This window comes from Lobosporangium transversale, assembly GCF_002105155.1.
Source record: "Lobosporangium transversale strain NRRL 3116 chromosome Unknown BCR41scaffold_8, whole genome shotgun sequence".
In the NCBI taxonomy this organism is placed as follows: Eukaryota; Fungi; Mortierellomycota; class Mortierellomycetes; order Mortierellales; family Mortierellaceae; genus Lobosporangium; species Lobosporangium transversale.
In genome coordinates, this window is record NW_019028986.1 from 655,593 (window position 1) to 671,189 (window position 15,597).

Consider the following 15,597-nt stretch of genomic DNA (forward strand, 5'->3'; position numbering starts at 1 on the left):
TATCGCAACGCTTGTACACCATTGCTCTCATCTTTTTACCAATTCTTTTGCATCATAGACATGCCATCCCGATTTTTCCTTTTTCCATGCTACTCTTTTCTTTATCACCTGTACAACATCATAATAAAAAAATCCGATTTTGTTTGTTCTAATGTAGTGTATTTCAATGGATTCACTGTTAGAGCGATTCATTTGGATTTTTTTCAAAGCATGGTTTGGCTGTTTAAATTTTCTTTGTTTAAAAATATATATACATGTACACTCTCGCAATGATTGAGATTGATTAGAACTACAGAGAGAAAATAAAAAAATAAAAAAAATAGACATCTCTAAAATAATAATAATAGTAACAAACAATAAATCAAAAAGGGAGAAAAGAGAAATATGAAGAGAAGAGGTACACTGAAAGCAGTGTTTTCTTTTTTCTAAACTAGTGTTGACACGAACTAATAAGTTGGGTGCTGTTGGAATGAAATTGTTCCTGATTGATACTTTTTTATGACAAGGCAAGCAGAGCCTACTCAATTATGCATTCTGCGCGGTTGGTTCCTGAGGTTTGGAGGCTGTGGTCATCCATGGGTGAGCAAGGACATCTTCAATAAAAGGTCGCTTGTCAATGTCTCTAGTCAGCATCCAGCGAATGAGACCAATCGATTCTATTAAGAATAAATAGATTGTCTATTAGTTTTTGAAACGAAATATCACAATACGAGCGAAAATTATCCTTCGGCAAAAAGCACCTTACCTTCGGAAAGCACGAAAGGAACTCGTAAATCTCGGCTAAGAATCTCATCAATGTTATAGAATGGGTTTTCTTTGTAGATAAGCGTGTACAGCAAGATCCCAAGTGCCCATATATCCTGCTTACGGCCCTCATACTTCTTGCCTGTGAGTACTTCTGGTGCCGCATAGTCTAGAGTCCCACAGAAAGTGTCAAATTTCTTGCCTTCCTTCAGGTACGCTGACGATCCAAAATCAATCAGTTGAATCATGCCCTTCTGATCCAGAATCACGTTCTCATCCTTGATATCTCGATGCACAATTTTATTCGAGTGCAAATGATGAACAGCTCCACAAATCTGTAAAAAGATGGCACGGATCTCATCTTCAGTCATATATGGCGTCAACTCAATATAATCAAACAGGTCCATGCCAGTCCCATGCAGTGCCATCTCCACGTAATAATACTCTTCATCCTCGAAAAAATCCAACATATGAACTATGTTAGGATGTGGAATCTTACGGAGTGTATGCATAATGGAAACCTCCATTGGAATCATTCCTAATATTCGATCATTTGTCCAGCAATCAACAAGAATGCGGCTCTTCACAATATACTTCATCACCACCTTGATCGATCCGTTCTTGAGACGGCAAAGTTTGACTTGACCATATGCGCCTTGACCCAGAGAGTCGAGAATGTCATAGTCCGCAATCGTGCGGGCATGTGTAACAGCCGAATATTGCGACTTCATGATGTCAATTGAGAGACGGGAGGAAGGAGTTGATGGTGCTGAGCTTGGAGATACGCATGATGAAGGGGATGATATTGAATCGGAGGATTGCCGTGTTAACGATGTGGTTTTGACGTTGAGTAGATGGCCAGGCTTGAGAGTTTTAGGTGACGTATGGCCATTTAGGGAGACAGTGTCATCAATAACGACATATGTGTCGGGAACGACCTGCTCTCCGCTATTTTCCAATACTGCTTCTGTTGAGCGTACATCCTCCATTGCAGAGGCAATAGATTTCATAGGTGTGAGGGTTGGATTGGCGGGGGGCTTGCGATTAGGCTCCCGGGTGAAGCTGATATCTCGGTCGTATGTTATCCACACCGCAAACATGCGCCCCTGAGGGGATTCGATCATACGAATCTGAATATCAACATCCAAAGGCGTCCCATCTCGATGTAAGGCTACAATCCCTGAGTTGGATATAAAGTTATTGTTACTCTTTTTCAGCAATGCAGACATCCCAAAATTTCTCTTGAACGCCTGTGACTGTTTATTAGTGGTACCGGAAGAGGTCTCGCTCGCCTTGGGTTGAGTGAAGAAGTCAGGCGACAAAATTGATGGCTTACTAACCTCGGCAGCAGTCCTGCGAACAATGGTTGCTGTGACAACAGCACCTTCGCAGAGATGTAAATAGTCGCCTTCCTGATGCCCATCATTTTCCTCAAGAAGCTTTTCCAAGATAGGCTGGAACTGTGGTATCAAGTCATTGATCGACCGCTTCTCATTGAGCTCTGTAGCAGGGTATCCGAAGAGAAACTTGGTAAAAACGGTGTTGGCGCTCTGGATCAACCCTGACTCATGTGTTGTGATTACGCCGGCAATTGCCGGCATTGAGATGATGCGAAGAAGATAGCTTTCCATTGAGTCCTGACCTAGATTAAACGGGTTCGTTTCAGAGTCAAGATGCTCGGATGGACTCAAAATTTTGCAGATGATAGGGAAGGTACTTCCATGCTTAGTTCTTGAAGCAAAAAACTTGATGACATTGATTTGGTGAACATCCAGTGTCGCAAAGGATGTTTCTGGATCAACTGACTGTAGCTTCTCCAGCGCAGGGATCAAGGAAGTAATCGATCTACCAAGCAGCTCCATGTAATCATACCCATACAGGTCAAGAACAGCACCTTCAATATTCAGGATTTCGCCCTAAAAGAAAAAAAAAAAAAAAAAAAAAAAAAAAAAGAAAGGGAAAGAATATAGCCCTTGTCAGTCAAATTTAGGGAGGTGCTGAAGCTATTTTCTTGGTACTCAAGTGCAGGGCTTGCATAGCTTACGGAGCTGGAAATGACTGCAGAAACAACTGATTCTGAGATTTCCTCAAAAACCCAGATATAAACTGGTTCCCCTGAGGTATCCTTCCTTCGCTTGAGCCAAACTGATGCAGCTGCCGAGTGTGAGCTGCGCTTTTGGATGCGAATCTACACAGACAGTTAAATAAATGCAGGAGGCAGACGCAACGGAAAACAAATAAAGAGTGTATTTATTAGTTAGGACACAACACACAAGTGAGATAGACATGATGAAACAATAAAAATTAAGCTAATAGATCTCTTTCGTCCATCTTGGTTTTCTGGCTCCAAACATCATCCTTGGCTGTGTGCATATTGCATGCAGCATGCAGAAAGATGCATCATCTGACCATTTTATTGAGTTAAGTAGCGAGCAGTTGCTCCGCTCTCAACCCAATCCAGGGCATGAAAATGACCACCAATAAGATTGATCAATCCATTCTCCGCAAACATTGGAATTCTGCCTCCAATTGCATCGATAGTCTTCAACTCAATAAAAACGAATCATCAGGATTGAAAAAAAAAAAAAAAAAAAAAAAAAAAACCAAAAGAAAGAGCGACCAAGATCTACTGTAAAGAGAGCACAGGAAACCACGCCCCACGCAAATCCTCATGGATATAAACAAGATACAGGACCTAATGTTGTTGGAAAAAAATCGGGAAAAGAAACAACCCAATTTTTGTGCATTTTCATCTAAAAACAGTAAACTTCGTATGACGGTACGCAGCACCATCGTTGCACAACAGGGAAGAACAGTAATTGAGGGTGAAGAGAAGAAAATGGGAGATAACGATAGCAACAAGATAGGAAAAGTGACAAACGCTGGGATCCTATTGCGTCTGCGTCTGTGTGTTCGTTCAGATCTTTTTTTTTATCTTAAAACATTCTCTTTTTTTTAGTTGACTTACCACCTTGCCACAAAGAAGCACATGTTCATCCTTGCTATCATGCATATTGTTCTGTGATTGGTGGTAAAGAATTGCCTCCAGCTTCTCTTTGTATGGACTGGCGACCAGATCATGGATGGTCATGGTGGTAAGTTCACTTCCATGATAGCCGAAAACAAGCGAAGAAACATCATTAGCCATAACAATGTTCCAGTTATTGTCTGTAGTGATCATAGCCTGATTCTGAGGGACAAATCGTGTGGGTGAATGCAGGGTACTGTAGTTGCTTGTTATGGAAACGGTAGCGACAGAGAGTGGTCGTGACGGCCGCTCCTTTGTCTGTTGGAAGTCTGATGATGTTGCTGAAGGAACATCGGTCATTGTCCTTTTGAACTTCGGCTTTTGACCTCTCAAGTCATGGTCTGCTTCCGAGGCTGAAGACCCTACTTCGTGCGAAGGGTAGGCTCCGATGGAGAATGTGTCTGTGGGCGTCGTTGGTGCGGAGACAGGAAAGACATTAGATATGGGGACTTGCCAGCCTTTGATCTTTTGCTTCATAAAGTCAATGGATCGGTAGAATATGCTCCGCCGTCCCTCGACAAAGGACTTGTCATGGGTGCCGGTCGTGAACGAGTAAGAATGCAAGGATTCGTTCGAGAATTTCGCAAGCTCGTCAGTTGTGCTAGCCATTACTGGTGGCCGTGGCGATACTGTGACACCTTTGAGAGAGGATCCTTGCAACGGCTCATGAATGTGGCTGTTGGAATGCGTTGCAGAGGAGGCAAGTGGCATGGGACGGATGCGAAATAAACCAGAGTACGGGATCGGATCTTCAAGAGATGCTTCTTCCGACTGTGAGGATGGGGTGATGGGCGTGATTGGTGCGTGAGTTCTGGCGGAAAATGAATGGAAAAATAAAATAAAATAAAAATAAAATAAAAAAATAAAATAAAATAAAAAAAAAAAAAAAAGGTTAGACCAGCGGATGAAACAGATCAGTTTGAATGGACAATGATGACGCCGGTGGCACCGAAGGAAATGGAGGAAGGAGGAGTAAGAGAGAAAATGGAAAGTCAACTGTAATGAAGGAAAAAGTTGTAAATGTGAAAAAAGACTAGAAAGTGGAAGTTGTACAGAAAAAACTTAATATCATGTGCATGACTCTTTTTTTAGGCTTTCTTTGTCCGGACGTGACACCATGGCAACCCAGACAAGCTCCATCCTCAAAATTAATTAGGATTGTTCAAAAATGGATGATAACAATAACAAATTCACTAAAAAGCCGGCAAAAACAACATAATATAAAAAAATTCGGAAACTCTGCACAACCACACTTTATACCTGGTATCCATCTCGGGAGGGTAAACAGTCGACTATTGTCTGGGGAAATAAAAATAGGTTTTTATAATAAAAAAAAAAAAGGAAAAAGGAAAACCTTCCGGAAAAGCAATAAGTGTCATCAGCAATTGCAGCGATCGATTTTACAAAACACACATATACACAGGCCAATAGAAAGGCAGCTGGGACTCGGTATATCTGTGTGTGTATGTAGATGGGCAAAGTATGTAATTATAAAAGAGCGTTTTAAAGAAACAGAGGAGATATTACAGTCAGTAACGAGAAGAAACTAAAGGTGTCTTCGTGCTAAATGAAGACAAGTTAGGAACTGATGATAATTAATGATGAGCAATTGTTCACAAAGTAGAACAGTGAAGGGTGAACCAGAATAAGAGAGAGAAATAGGTGTTTGTGTCTATTCGTGTTTTTTACAATCGCAATTGTGAATGTAAAAAAGGAAGATGGAGTTGAGAGAATGAAAGTCAACCCACTAACTTAGCCTCCCAACCAAAATATTTTATTCAATGTATTGTCTGTCATCCATGTAACCGTTCCTTCGTTCCCTTTAGTGAACAGACCATATGATAAAAATCATCCTTGTCCACATGAACTCCAAATTTAATGTTCCCGAATGCCCTTGTCATCGCTCTCTTCTGACACAAGAGAGCCTAAATGTCCATCTCATGGCCTTACGGGAAGATAATTAATATTTTTTGTACAGACATGTACATTATACTCTGCTTATGCAAGCCAACGACAAAAAAGAGAAAAAAAAAAACGTCCTAGTTTGACCAGAAGATTGCTTTCTTTTTATTTATTGAGAGAACAGCGCGTCAATGTTGGACTAGAGGCAGTAGAATAGTTTTTTGTCGCGATTTAAGAATAAGGAACAGAGGGATATCGACAGACTTTATTTTTACTTCTTCTTGTTAGCCTCCTCCTCCTCCTTAGCCTTGCGACGAGCCTCACGAATACCATGAAGACGAGCAATGGAGCGGGCCTTGCGGTGCTGCTCATAGGCAGAGTGGCTCTTCTCTTGCTCAGTAATCTTACGAGCCTTCTCCTTGGGCCAAACCTGGTTGACAGGGAAGAGGGGACCAGTCAATTGAGAAGCTGCAGAGAGTTCAGAAGCTGCAGAGTCACCGGCCTTAGCCTTGCCGCCAGCCTTGCGAGGGAAGACGATCAACTTAGCCTTGTAAGCCTTAAGGCGCTGAGCATTCAACTGAAGGGACTCCTCGGACTTATTGCGGCGGCGGTGGTCAACGGAGATACCAATAGAGAGAGCCTCTTTGCGGCGGATACCAGCAGCCTAAAAGAACCGCATCAACAGAAAAAAATAAAAAATTGTTAGTTGTTTTGCTTCAAATAACTCCTTTCCCCCGTCGTATAGACAAAGCTCTCGTGTCCAGTACAATTCGCTCGCTAGGCTCCCCAGTCATCGAGAATTTAATGATAAAACGTTGCCCCTAAGAATAGTATTGTCTTTTCTATTATGACTTAGGCGATAGCGTGTGGTTATGTCGATCTGATAAAATAATTTCCAACTAAAATATCCCATTGGTGTCGATAATGATTATTTCAAGAAATATTGTATTCGTTATCAACAGTTTCCAAACGGTTTGGCCTCTGATGGCACTGCTACAATAGAAGGACAGGCCAGTGTGTCATGTATAAATTGCTGTCTAAAACAGAGTGAGAATGATAATAAATATCATTTATCTATTCAATACATGCCTTGAGTTCGTCAAGAGTAAAACCGCGACCAGCACGGAGCTTGGTGTTATACTTGACCGTAGGGCAGCGGACGGCAGGACGGATCAAACCATCAACGGGACGAGGGGCAATGCGGGCAGCCTTCTGGATGCGCGCAATGCGTCTTGTCTTCTTACGACCAGCCTGGTCCAACCAGACCTTGACGCGGCTCTGCCAGTCTTTGCGGAAATGCTATTTAAGCACAGTTCAATGTAATAAGAATGGTAAAGGAGATGATAACAATATAAGTCAGTTTTAAGATAAAATCAAAGCAAAGACAAAAGAGGGGGGAAAAGCGCGACCAAGCTAAAAGGATAATGAGAACGACTTCCTTCTCAGTACGAGTAGGATAATATCCACCCCCGATTCTACAAAACGCCTTAATTTTAATGATTTCTGCAGTATACAATAACATATAGGTATACTGATAGCATCAACCGCAGACAACTGGTACAACTGATAATATCAAAAGACGATTTAGAAGATACATACGTTTCCGGGCAATTGGTTGTTGTGCTTCATGGTCTGTAATTGTATCAGCCAAAAATAAAACCGAAAGTAAAGAATCCAGCGTAGAAGGTTGAAGGAACAAGAAAGATAAAAATCACTAATCAGTACGTGTTTTCTGAATCTTTTGCTAATCCGATTTGAAGTTCTTGTCGATTACGAGTCTTGTCGTTCAAGGTGTTGACCGAATTTCAGCTGACAGAAAATAAAATAAAAAAGAGTTGATGTCCGTTTCATCTTCCACTCCGAGTTAAGATCCAAAAGTGCCGTGCCTACGATTCATGCTCCGATTTCGCCATCAGCGGGTTTGTACTAGCCAGGGTCTGACTTTGAGCCAAAGTACCCAGCCATAGTTGATTGATTATGGTATGACTAGCATAGGGTGTCTCTAGTCTTTGATTTGTGTTCTAGCTAGCTTCCTTGTAGATGTCTCCAATGAGCTTTAGAAATTTACTAATGGCTTCTGCCTCTGCCTTCCCTTATGCTAATTGTCCATGCATTCCATGACTCCGTCGATGACAATTTATAAAGTTTGTATCATTTATTATCCTTGGTTTTGACAAATACCCATTTGACAAAGTATAAATGGTATGTGCTACTGCTGATAGATCGATGGATGCGATGAATGCGATGAATCCGGATTGCTCTGCTTCGCTCCAGTAAATATTTAACGCTACCGAATATGATAAAGCTGAAAGGGGTTTTCCATATTTTGCAGTCCCACTGACTTTATCCCTGACTTTGGAATTAAGTCACGGGACAGATCAAGATTATTTGGGATGAAATTGGCTAGCGGGACGCCATTCTCCGGTCAACAAACTATCAAAAAGCTTGCATTCGTAACAGTGATTATTCCTAAGGTGAAGTAGAAATATATTTGGCTGGTCAATCCCTTAAAGTCAAGAAGACGACGATACTGTGGTAAGGCTTATTATCAATAGAAAGACAATATCGAAGTCTTCAGTCGTTCGTTTTGGCGTAATAAATTATTGATAGGCCTATTGAAGGAGTGCTTCTTCTGTCCCAACATAACAATGATGACAACGATGTTGAAAAAGGTTGCTAAAGCGGGTGTTGCTTATTCAGGAGCGCCGCTCTCGCCGCAATGAGATTGTTGGCAGCAAGGCGTTGAAGGAAATCCGAAGCTCAGGAAGGCAGGAAGGAACGATAGATGGTATGCAATCATCAAGGAACGAATCTGGTCTTTTCCTTGCTGGCAGGGTAACGATAGAGACATTCCCCTCTCCGGCACCAGCTACACGATAGTAAACAAAAAAAAAAAAAAAAAAAAAAAAGAGGGGGGAGGGGGGGGCAGTTCCCAAAAGTGAAGACCTGAAGTCCTAACCTTCCATGGGCTCTTTTCTGCGTATCTCTCACTGCCCATTCATATCCAACTGTCCCTTCACATCTACCCTATCATCCCTTTTCTGACCCCTCTCTTCCGTTATCCCTTCTAATTTAAAGGGAATAAATAATAACAAACATAGAGAATCGTTATAGGAACTGCTACTACTGTGATGTCCCTACATTATCCAATAATGTCTAACTTTTAGTTACTTATCTTTTCATTCATGGCTATAGCCATGAGTAGTCTCGATATTCGCGACTAAAGTGTAGATTTACAAGTAAGCAAAATTTAAAAAGAGCATGGGTGTCTGTGCATTTTTGTTGACTCTGAAGCGAGAACTCTAAATGATGGCAAACGTCATTTGAGAGAAAAAGTAGAAAAGAGTAATAAGGATGTACGTCCGCACAAAGGCTTCGACTTCTCTACTATGCCCCCTTATAACATAGTTGCTCGTAGTATTTCCCACTAAAAGGCGCAATTCCACTACTAGATATACTTCCATTAGGAAACGAAACTGTCCTCCCTTGGCCTATTGACAAGTCTGAATGGTCGCTCACAGCAGCTTTTGGTCGACTACAATCCCTTTCTTACAAGATTCGTATTCAACTCTTCTGCTTGATGTAATTTCCCACAGCTTCAACATGATTATGAGATATCTGCCTTTCTCCAAAGGGCTGTAGTGTTACTGGTGACATAACCGACTCACGAGTCTGATATTTGTTGCCTTGGCCATTACAAAGAGGCCCCAGCTTGGCAGCCAGAATACCTCTATAGATGCTCTCATCCATCTTTGGTATTAACCCAATGGATATCATGAACATCATTGATACCTTCCTACCAACGTTTCTCCATAATCCTCATAATCTAATGTCCAAACGTCACTAGCATATAAACCCTTATGTTGTTGGGTTTAAATAAAAGTGTTTACATTCTGTGATTCTGTGTATATCTAGTCGCAAATGAATAAATCACGCTATGAGGTAGACCAGCTGTTTAAGGATCCTTCTTTCTTTGGAAGTAATTGCCAGTAAACGAGGCTTTTCTCCTGTCCTTTTCCACCTTTCTTCGTTGTTCCCTCTTAGTCTCGGCCTCTCCCTTCCTCACCAATTGTTTGTCTGGGGTATTCCTGAGTTGTTAGCACGTGGAAGGGGAAACAGTGTGGTAAAAGTCGAGATTCTTCCCAACCTCTAGGATGATTGAAAGCTGAGGTCCTCTTTCTCTCTACCGCCGCCCTTCCTCATGGAAACCATAGCAGTAAGGCTATTGAAACTTCCTCATCCCCGTTAGTAGAGAAGCGGTGCTGCCTTTTAGGCCTAATAGGAAAGATCGCGCTTCTTTCTCGGTTTCTTTCTTTAAGCTTCCTCGGAGCGTGACACCATAGCCTTATAGATTCAGTTCAGCTTTGCCTTGCAGGTTTTCTGCTCTCTTCAGTGGGAAGATTGACCGTACTAAATATATAATGAGGCGCGATTCTAGAAAAGAACAAAACCAAGTCACCTCCTCGTGGTATGTTCCAGGCGACATTAAATATATAATGTGCATATTTGTGCTGGAGAGTCAATTATCCGGCGATGAAGCTATCAAAACGTTTAACTGAGACCACTACATACTACCATATATTCTCTGTTTACATATTGTTAACTCCTAATGTCATTTATATCGCCGTTGTTTTCTTTGTTAACTTAGCTCATAGCTTGCTTAATTTTTTATTGACAATTATATACCAGATTGTTGATACATTTTATGACTTGTTCTCCCAAGTCGATTCCGGAGTGGCCGCTATACCGGACACCTCTAGAAAATGTGCTTCTCCAGTCTATCCGCATTGGTGCGCACTAGTGTGGCCTCATCTGAATCTCTTGATTATAGAGCTTAACTCAATAACTAAAAAAAAAAAAAAAAAAAAAAAAAAAAAAAACTCTGGTCACATTTAATAGTCTTTTTTTAACTCATCCCAAAGCTCTATTTGTATTTTATAGCTTTCTTTATAGCGTCATGGTCACGGTCAGACTCTTAGCGTGGAGTAATAAGACTGGGACATCAATCCCATTCATCAGTAGATCTAAAGTTTCGAGATAAGCCAACGAACTCTGCTCTTGAAGACAAGTTCCTTCTTCAGGTGCAGGAGCAGTTGTGAACACAATCGATGTTGTTTCTGCAGAGGAGTGGATCCGCATCAACTCGTTCAAGATCATTAACTGAGCCTCAGGACTGAGGTGATCAAATTGAAGTTTAGGTTGTTTGTCGTTGAGGTTACTGTCTTCCAGAGTAGGGGTGTTTTTGTGAGATATGGATTCCGATGGTGACGAAGTAAGTAGAGGGCTGGCTTGTTGAAGCCCTACTGGGATAACCACATCATGAGTATTGCCATCCTTTTTACTGCTGTCGTTAATGCTACTCTCCATCTGGGCCAAGGAAGCGTCGGCAGAAATATGGGAAGGATGTTGTAGTGGCTGGAGCAGGTATTGTTGTTGCTGTCGATCAAAAGTATACATTCGTTGGCGTTCCTCGTCCACTGAGTTTGTTCCGAGAACAATGTCGAGGCCATAAGGTGGTTGTTGTTCTGAACCTAAAAAGGTATGTGCAAACGCCGATGCAGGAGCTTGTAGCTGCTGTTGAAATGACAGAGTCGTCGGCGTTTGATGTAATGGATGTTGTCGGCGGAGTTTTTGAGCTAATGACGACGCGCTCTGTGCTAAGGGACGCTGTCGCTGTTGTTGCTGCTGTTGTTGCTGTGGTGAATAAGTTTCGCGCCCACTATAAGCTATTTCATCGCTCTCATTCTCGTTGTTGCTTTTATTGGTGTATTCAATGATTTGATAGTTATCATCCTCTTCTCCCTCAACCTCATCCTCATTGTCATCATTTTCAGAATTCGAATCGCTTTCCGAGGAGGAATTCCCTCCGTTCGTCGAGTCAAAATACTTTCTTGGTAATGGTACTGCGATACGGAAGTTCATTATGGAACCTCCTGAAGGAACAGATGTGCCAAGACGAGGGTTATTAGATGAGGTAGGTTCAGCTGCTTCGGCTGAACCTCTTAATGATGATACTGTGCTTCTAAATGGCAATGGGTACGCAGATGCGACGTCCATAGGAACTAATTCTGAACGCAGACGAGGAGACAGCGCAGTGTTGACACGCAGAGCGGCATTAGGGCCTTGTGGACGCTGTGACAAAGAAAAATGCGATATTGAAAGCGATAAAGAGGATGGCTGCACGGGATACGAGATGGTGCGGCGTCGTTGAGGAGCTGGTAGTAATGCTTGGGAGGCAGAGCTGTACGCTGAAGGCGTGAGAGCCGGCCTATTAACCAATGAAGGTGGAGCTAGATTCTCCCGAGGCGCGGGGCGTTGTTGGTGCTGTATAGCTACTAGAGATAGTGACGAGTGACCTCCTTCGCCCTCACCTATATCTGACGGTGGTGTCAGTGATGGCACTATGATTCTTTCATCAACACCAGTCTCTTCTTCAGCGTACTCATCCAGAAAGCACTCATCGCCTAGTCCATCTATATTGGTTTCTGCTGCCTCTATCCCTTTGACAAGTCTCTCGTAGGTCTCACTGTCCCCACCATCCAGGCATATGACCTTGGTTTCCGCAGGAATGCGCAAATTCTCGAGTAATGCTGCCAATCGTTTTTCTTCCTCTTCTACATCTTCCCTATACTCGACAAAGACCATGACCCGCAACACATACTTGTCCCTCCATTGGGGAACCATATGCAAAATACAGCCCATCTGGAGGACCATAGCGTATGTTTCGAAATTGGTCGAGCTGGATTCAGGGGCCGTAGCGCCAATACTAGAGGGCATAGAGCTTGAACTGTGATCTCGAGATGCTCGCTTGGAGCAGTCCGAGAAAGCCCTTCCTTTCGGTCCCGAATAGAGGTTAGAGTCGAAGCACTGAAGTGGCATGACAGACATTTGCATAGGCCAAAGATCGATATATTTCTTCTTCGCACTGGTCTCTCCACCCTTATGGGTTGATGAGGAACGTGATGCTGATGTCGTTTGTGGAGGAAGCGAATGAGATTCAGGGCGGCTGTGACTTGACCAGGGCTTAAGAAACTGCCAAAAAGGATTCTTATGCTCCTCAGGGAATTCTAGGCGCTCAAAGCCATATCCGATCGCAACAGCCTTGTTAAGCGACAAGACATCTTCGATGATTGAGACATAGTCTGTGATCCTGATTGGGGCCTCCACACGGATGTTATCAGTTGGGAGGCTTGTTGGGATGTTGAGCAGCGTGTGGTTTATAAGGGTGTCATCCATAGTATTGATGTTGGCGTTGGTGTAAGTTGTCTGGAGGTGCGGCGATGAAAAACTTATTTCCTTTTTCGCACTCGGCGATTTGGGGCGGTATAGCGCTTCTACATCTTGCAGCCGCTGTCGGCACTCTTGTTCACTTTGTTTCTCTCTATGGTATCGTTGGAGGTTGAATGATCCCAAGACAACGATATTAGGTCTCATGCCACCCAGCCCTGTCCCCATCAACAAATTTCTGGCCCCTATCCGGACACTATCTGCCACAATCAGGTTCACGAAAGCCTTGATTTGTAATATGTCAACAAACTTGAGCCAGCTATTTTGCTGTCTTCTGTATTCCTGCAACACATCCTTCAAATCCCCTTGAATAACATGTCCCAATACATAGAGTGCTCCTTTCTTCAAATGATTACAAAACTGAATCAACTGAAACTCGGATCTTGGGTGGTGAACTAGTAATAAGATTTGAGGCCTCCAAAACTTAACATGTTCTTTTCTTGAATCCAAACGAAGCAAGTACTTGCGGACTTGGTGATAGATCAGACTCTGAGTCACATCCCCCCATCGCTTTGGAGGAGACGAGTAATGGATCCAGATGAAGAGTATAGCGGTCAGAAGGGCACTTAACAGACTTTGGCCTAGATCCACAAATCCCATTACGATCGCGCAGAGAACCATCCCCACAAAAGCCGTCCACCAATGGAAAAACCGGAAACTGGGACGAAAGTTCGGAGCAGACCCAATCTTGAGGAGAAAACAGGCCAAGTTGAGGATAAGATACGTCAAGAGCGTGATCAAGGAGACGAAAGTCGCAATTGCGTTCATATCCGTTAGGAACAGGCAGAATTGGCAAAGGACATAGGTCAAAAGAACTGCCAATGTAGGTTCATCTGTCTTGGGTGTGCCCTGGCCGAAGAGGGATAGAAGCGGCAACAAGTTATCTCGAGCTATTGCTTGAAGGATTTTGGCTGCACCAATCACACAGCTTAACGTGGCAAATATGGAAGCGGCTAGAGCTCCAGATGCAATGCAGAGGGGAGAAATTGACACCTATTGAAGTGAAACCACATGTCTGTGAATTTTTGTATTTACTGTTGCTATAATAAAAACGACAGCAATAAGATGGAGAAACTACAATTTACAGGCACTTACATCTTGAAGAATGCTGAGATCTGTGTGCATAGAAGTTCTGGAAATCGATCCGCCCATCAAAATAACGATGGATGTGTACACGCAGAATGTCGATGCTACTGCCCACAATGTTCCTTTGGGAATAGATTTACTTGGATCCTCTAGATCCCCCGACATTGAAGCGCCTTTTTTTAAGGGCGGAAATCGTACATGTTTAACAATCATTGATATGTATTTCCGTCATCAGAAAACATCCTTGATCATCTTTTCTCTTTTTTTTGTGAGTCTTTTACCTGCAAGGATACCAATACAGGCAGGGAACAGGACACCAAATACGGTCTGGAAACTCTGCTTGACACCCTCAGGTCCATTAGCGGAAGTGAATTTGGGCCACATATTTTCCTGGAGGGTCTCCCAAGTGAATCCAGTGTACACAATATTGCGCTCCAAATGTGAGAATGGTGGTACGATTGCAAAGGAGATAAAGATGGATAAAGTTGAAAGTAAAATAATCACCGCCAAGACCAATGATGACCGAGCAAATAGCTACAAAAAACAAATATATCAGTATAATATATCATGGATAGAATCATCAGCCTTGAATAATTCAAAATGACTGATAGCTCTTTCTTCATTACCTTCGCGCCTACGAGACTGATCAATGTGCAAGAAACCAGCAAGATCGTCCCATATATAAATCCCCATAGCTGTATAAAAAAAGCAACATAGTTCGTATACATTTAGAAGATTGATACACTTCTTGAACTCTTCGAAAAAATAAAAAATGAAAATAAAAAATAAAAAAATAAAAAACGAACCGAACTTTCTGGCAAGACTCTGTAAACAGTCCCTGAGGTCTCACCAAAGTTGGCTATCAGCGGTTCGACAAAACCAAGGACGTTCATTCCACATCCCACCACTGTGCATAAGAAATAGATCAGACCGATACTTCCACCAAACTCGGGTCCTAAACTACGGCTCAGCAGGTAGTACACACCGCCACCTATTTATGCAACAGAAAAAAAAAATTCATGATCAAAGGCCTATTATGACGTAATCTGGTTTCGTACCACCATACATATTTCTTATTGTTGCATGGACAAGGTTACTTATGACATATTTTTGAAACTTACCTCGTACAGTGCCGTTGGTACTGATGGCGCTAAGTGACATGGCTGTAAAGACATTAATCGCGTACCCAACAACGAACATAGCTAACGTGCCCATGATCCCTGCTTGACCAATAATGAACCCAAATCGCAGAAATAGGATGATACCCCAGATACTGAGCACGCACGGCACAAACACGCCAGAGATCGTTCCCAGTTTTGGCGATTTGGTGGCCGCTAATGCTGGATTGAGCTGTGTTGGAAATACCGAGCCTGCTTTATGATTGCCGGTTAGACGTTGTGGTTGTTGCTGTTGCTGTCCATCAAGTCTAAAGCCTTTACTGCTGTAATGATTATAGTCGCTATCATCGGCTTTAGGGATAGCAGATGATGGTTTTTTCAAGTCAAAGAGTGAGCCTACAGTATTGATGACGCCATGGATCATGTTTCCAG

The 15,597-nt window shown here is 42.6% G+C and overlaps 4 protein-coding genes across 4 annotated transcripts; 1 reads left to right on the plus strand and 3 right to left on the minus strand.

Annotated features, from left to right (window-relative positions):
• Window positions 1-255: 255 nt before the first annotated feature.
• On the minus strand, window positions 256-4,654 carry BCR41DRAFT_348773 (hypothetical protein). Its single transcript, XM_022023363.1, has 4 exons — window positions 3,713-4,654; window positions 2,789-2,932; window positions 746-2,660; window positions 256-656 (listed from the first exon to the last, which is right to left on the minus strand). The coding sequence occupies exons 1-4, from the start codon at window positions 4,481-4,483 to the stop codon at window positions 526-528; spliced, it is 2,961 nt and encodes a 986-aa protein (XP_021883930.1). The 5' UTR covers window positions 4,484-4,654; the 3' UTR covers window positions 256-525.
• Window positions 4,655-4,795: 141 nt separating this feature from the next.
• On the plus strand, window positions 4,796-5,510 carry BCR41DRAFT_237259 (hypothetical protein). Its single transcript, XM_022020109.1, has one exon. The coding sequence runs from the start codon at window positions 4,843-4,845 to the stop codon at window positions 5,320-5,322; it is 480 nt and encodes a 159-aa protein (XP_021883931.1). The 5' UTR covers window positions 4,796-4,842; the 3' UTR covers window positions 5,323-5,510.
• A 300-nt stretch (window positions 5,511-5,810) lies between these two features.
• BCR41DRAFT_348775 (ribosomal protein L13e) lies at window positions 5,811-7,306 on the minus strand (the record flags this gene model as incomplete). The annotated part of the gene is made up of 3 exons (XM_022023364.1): window positions 5,811-6,338; window positions 6,764-6,973; window positions 7,274-7,306. The coding sequence occupies 3 exons, from the start codon at window positions 7,301-7,303 to the stop codon at window positions 5,946-5,948; spliced, it is 633 nt and encodes a 210-aa protein (XP_021883932.1). The 3' UTR covers window positions 5,811-5,945.
• A 3,315-nt stretch (window positions 7,307-10,621) lies between these two features.
• On the minus strand, window positions 10,622-15,589 carry BCR41DRAFT_368757 (amino acid permease-domain-containing protein; the record flags this gene model as incomplete). Its single annotated transcript, XM_022026405.1, has 6 exons — window positions 10,622-13,954; window positions 14,057-14,220; window positions 14,329-14,581; window positions 14,674-14,742; window positions 14,854-15,038; window positions 15,169-15,589. 6 exons carry the CDS (start codon window positions 15,587-15,589, stop codon window positions 10,622-10,624), a joined length of 4,425 nt encoding a protein of 1,474 aa, XP_021883933.1.
• Between the last annotated feature and the right edge of the window lie 8 nt (window positions 15,590-15,597).

Coding starts and splice junctions, on each gene's coding strand:
- BCR41DRAFT_348773 (XM_022023363.1), bottom strand. CDS start 4,483: ATGCCACTTGCCTCCTCTGCAACGCATTCCAACAGCCACATTCATGAG. Junction 2,933..3,712: donor TGCTTCTTTGTGGCAAGGTG/GTAAGTCAACTA, acceptor CTGTCTGTGTAG/ATTCGCATCCAAAAGCGCAG. Junction 657..745: donor TCCTTTCGTGCTTTCCGAAG/GTAAGGTGCTTT, acceptor TATTCTTAATAG/AATCGATTGGTCTCATTCGC.
- BCR41DRAFT_237259 (XM_022020109.1), top strand. CDS start 4,843: ATGTGCATGACTCTTTTTTTAGGCTTTCTTTGTCCGGACGTGACACCA.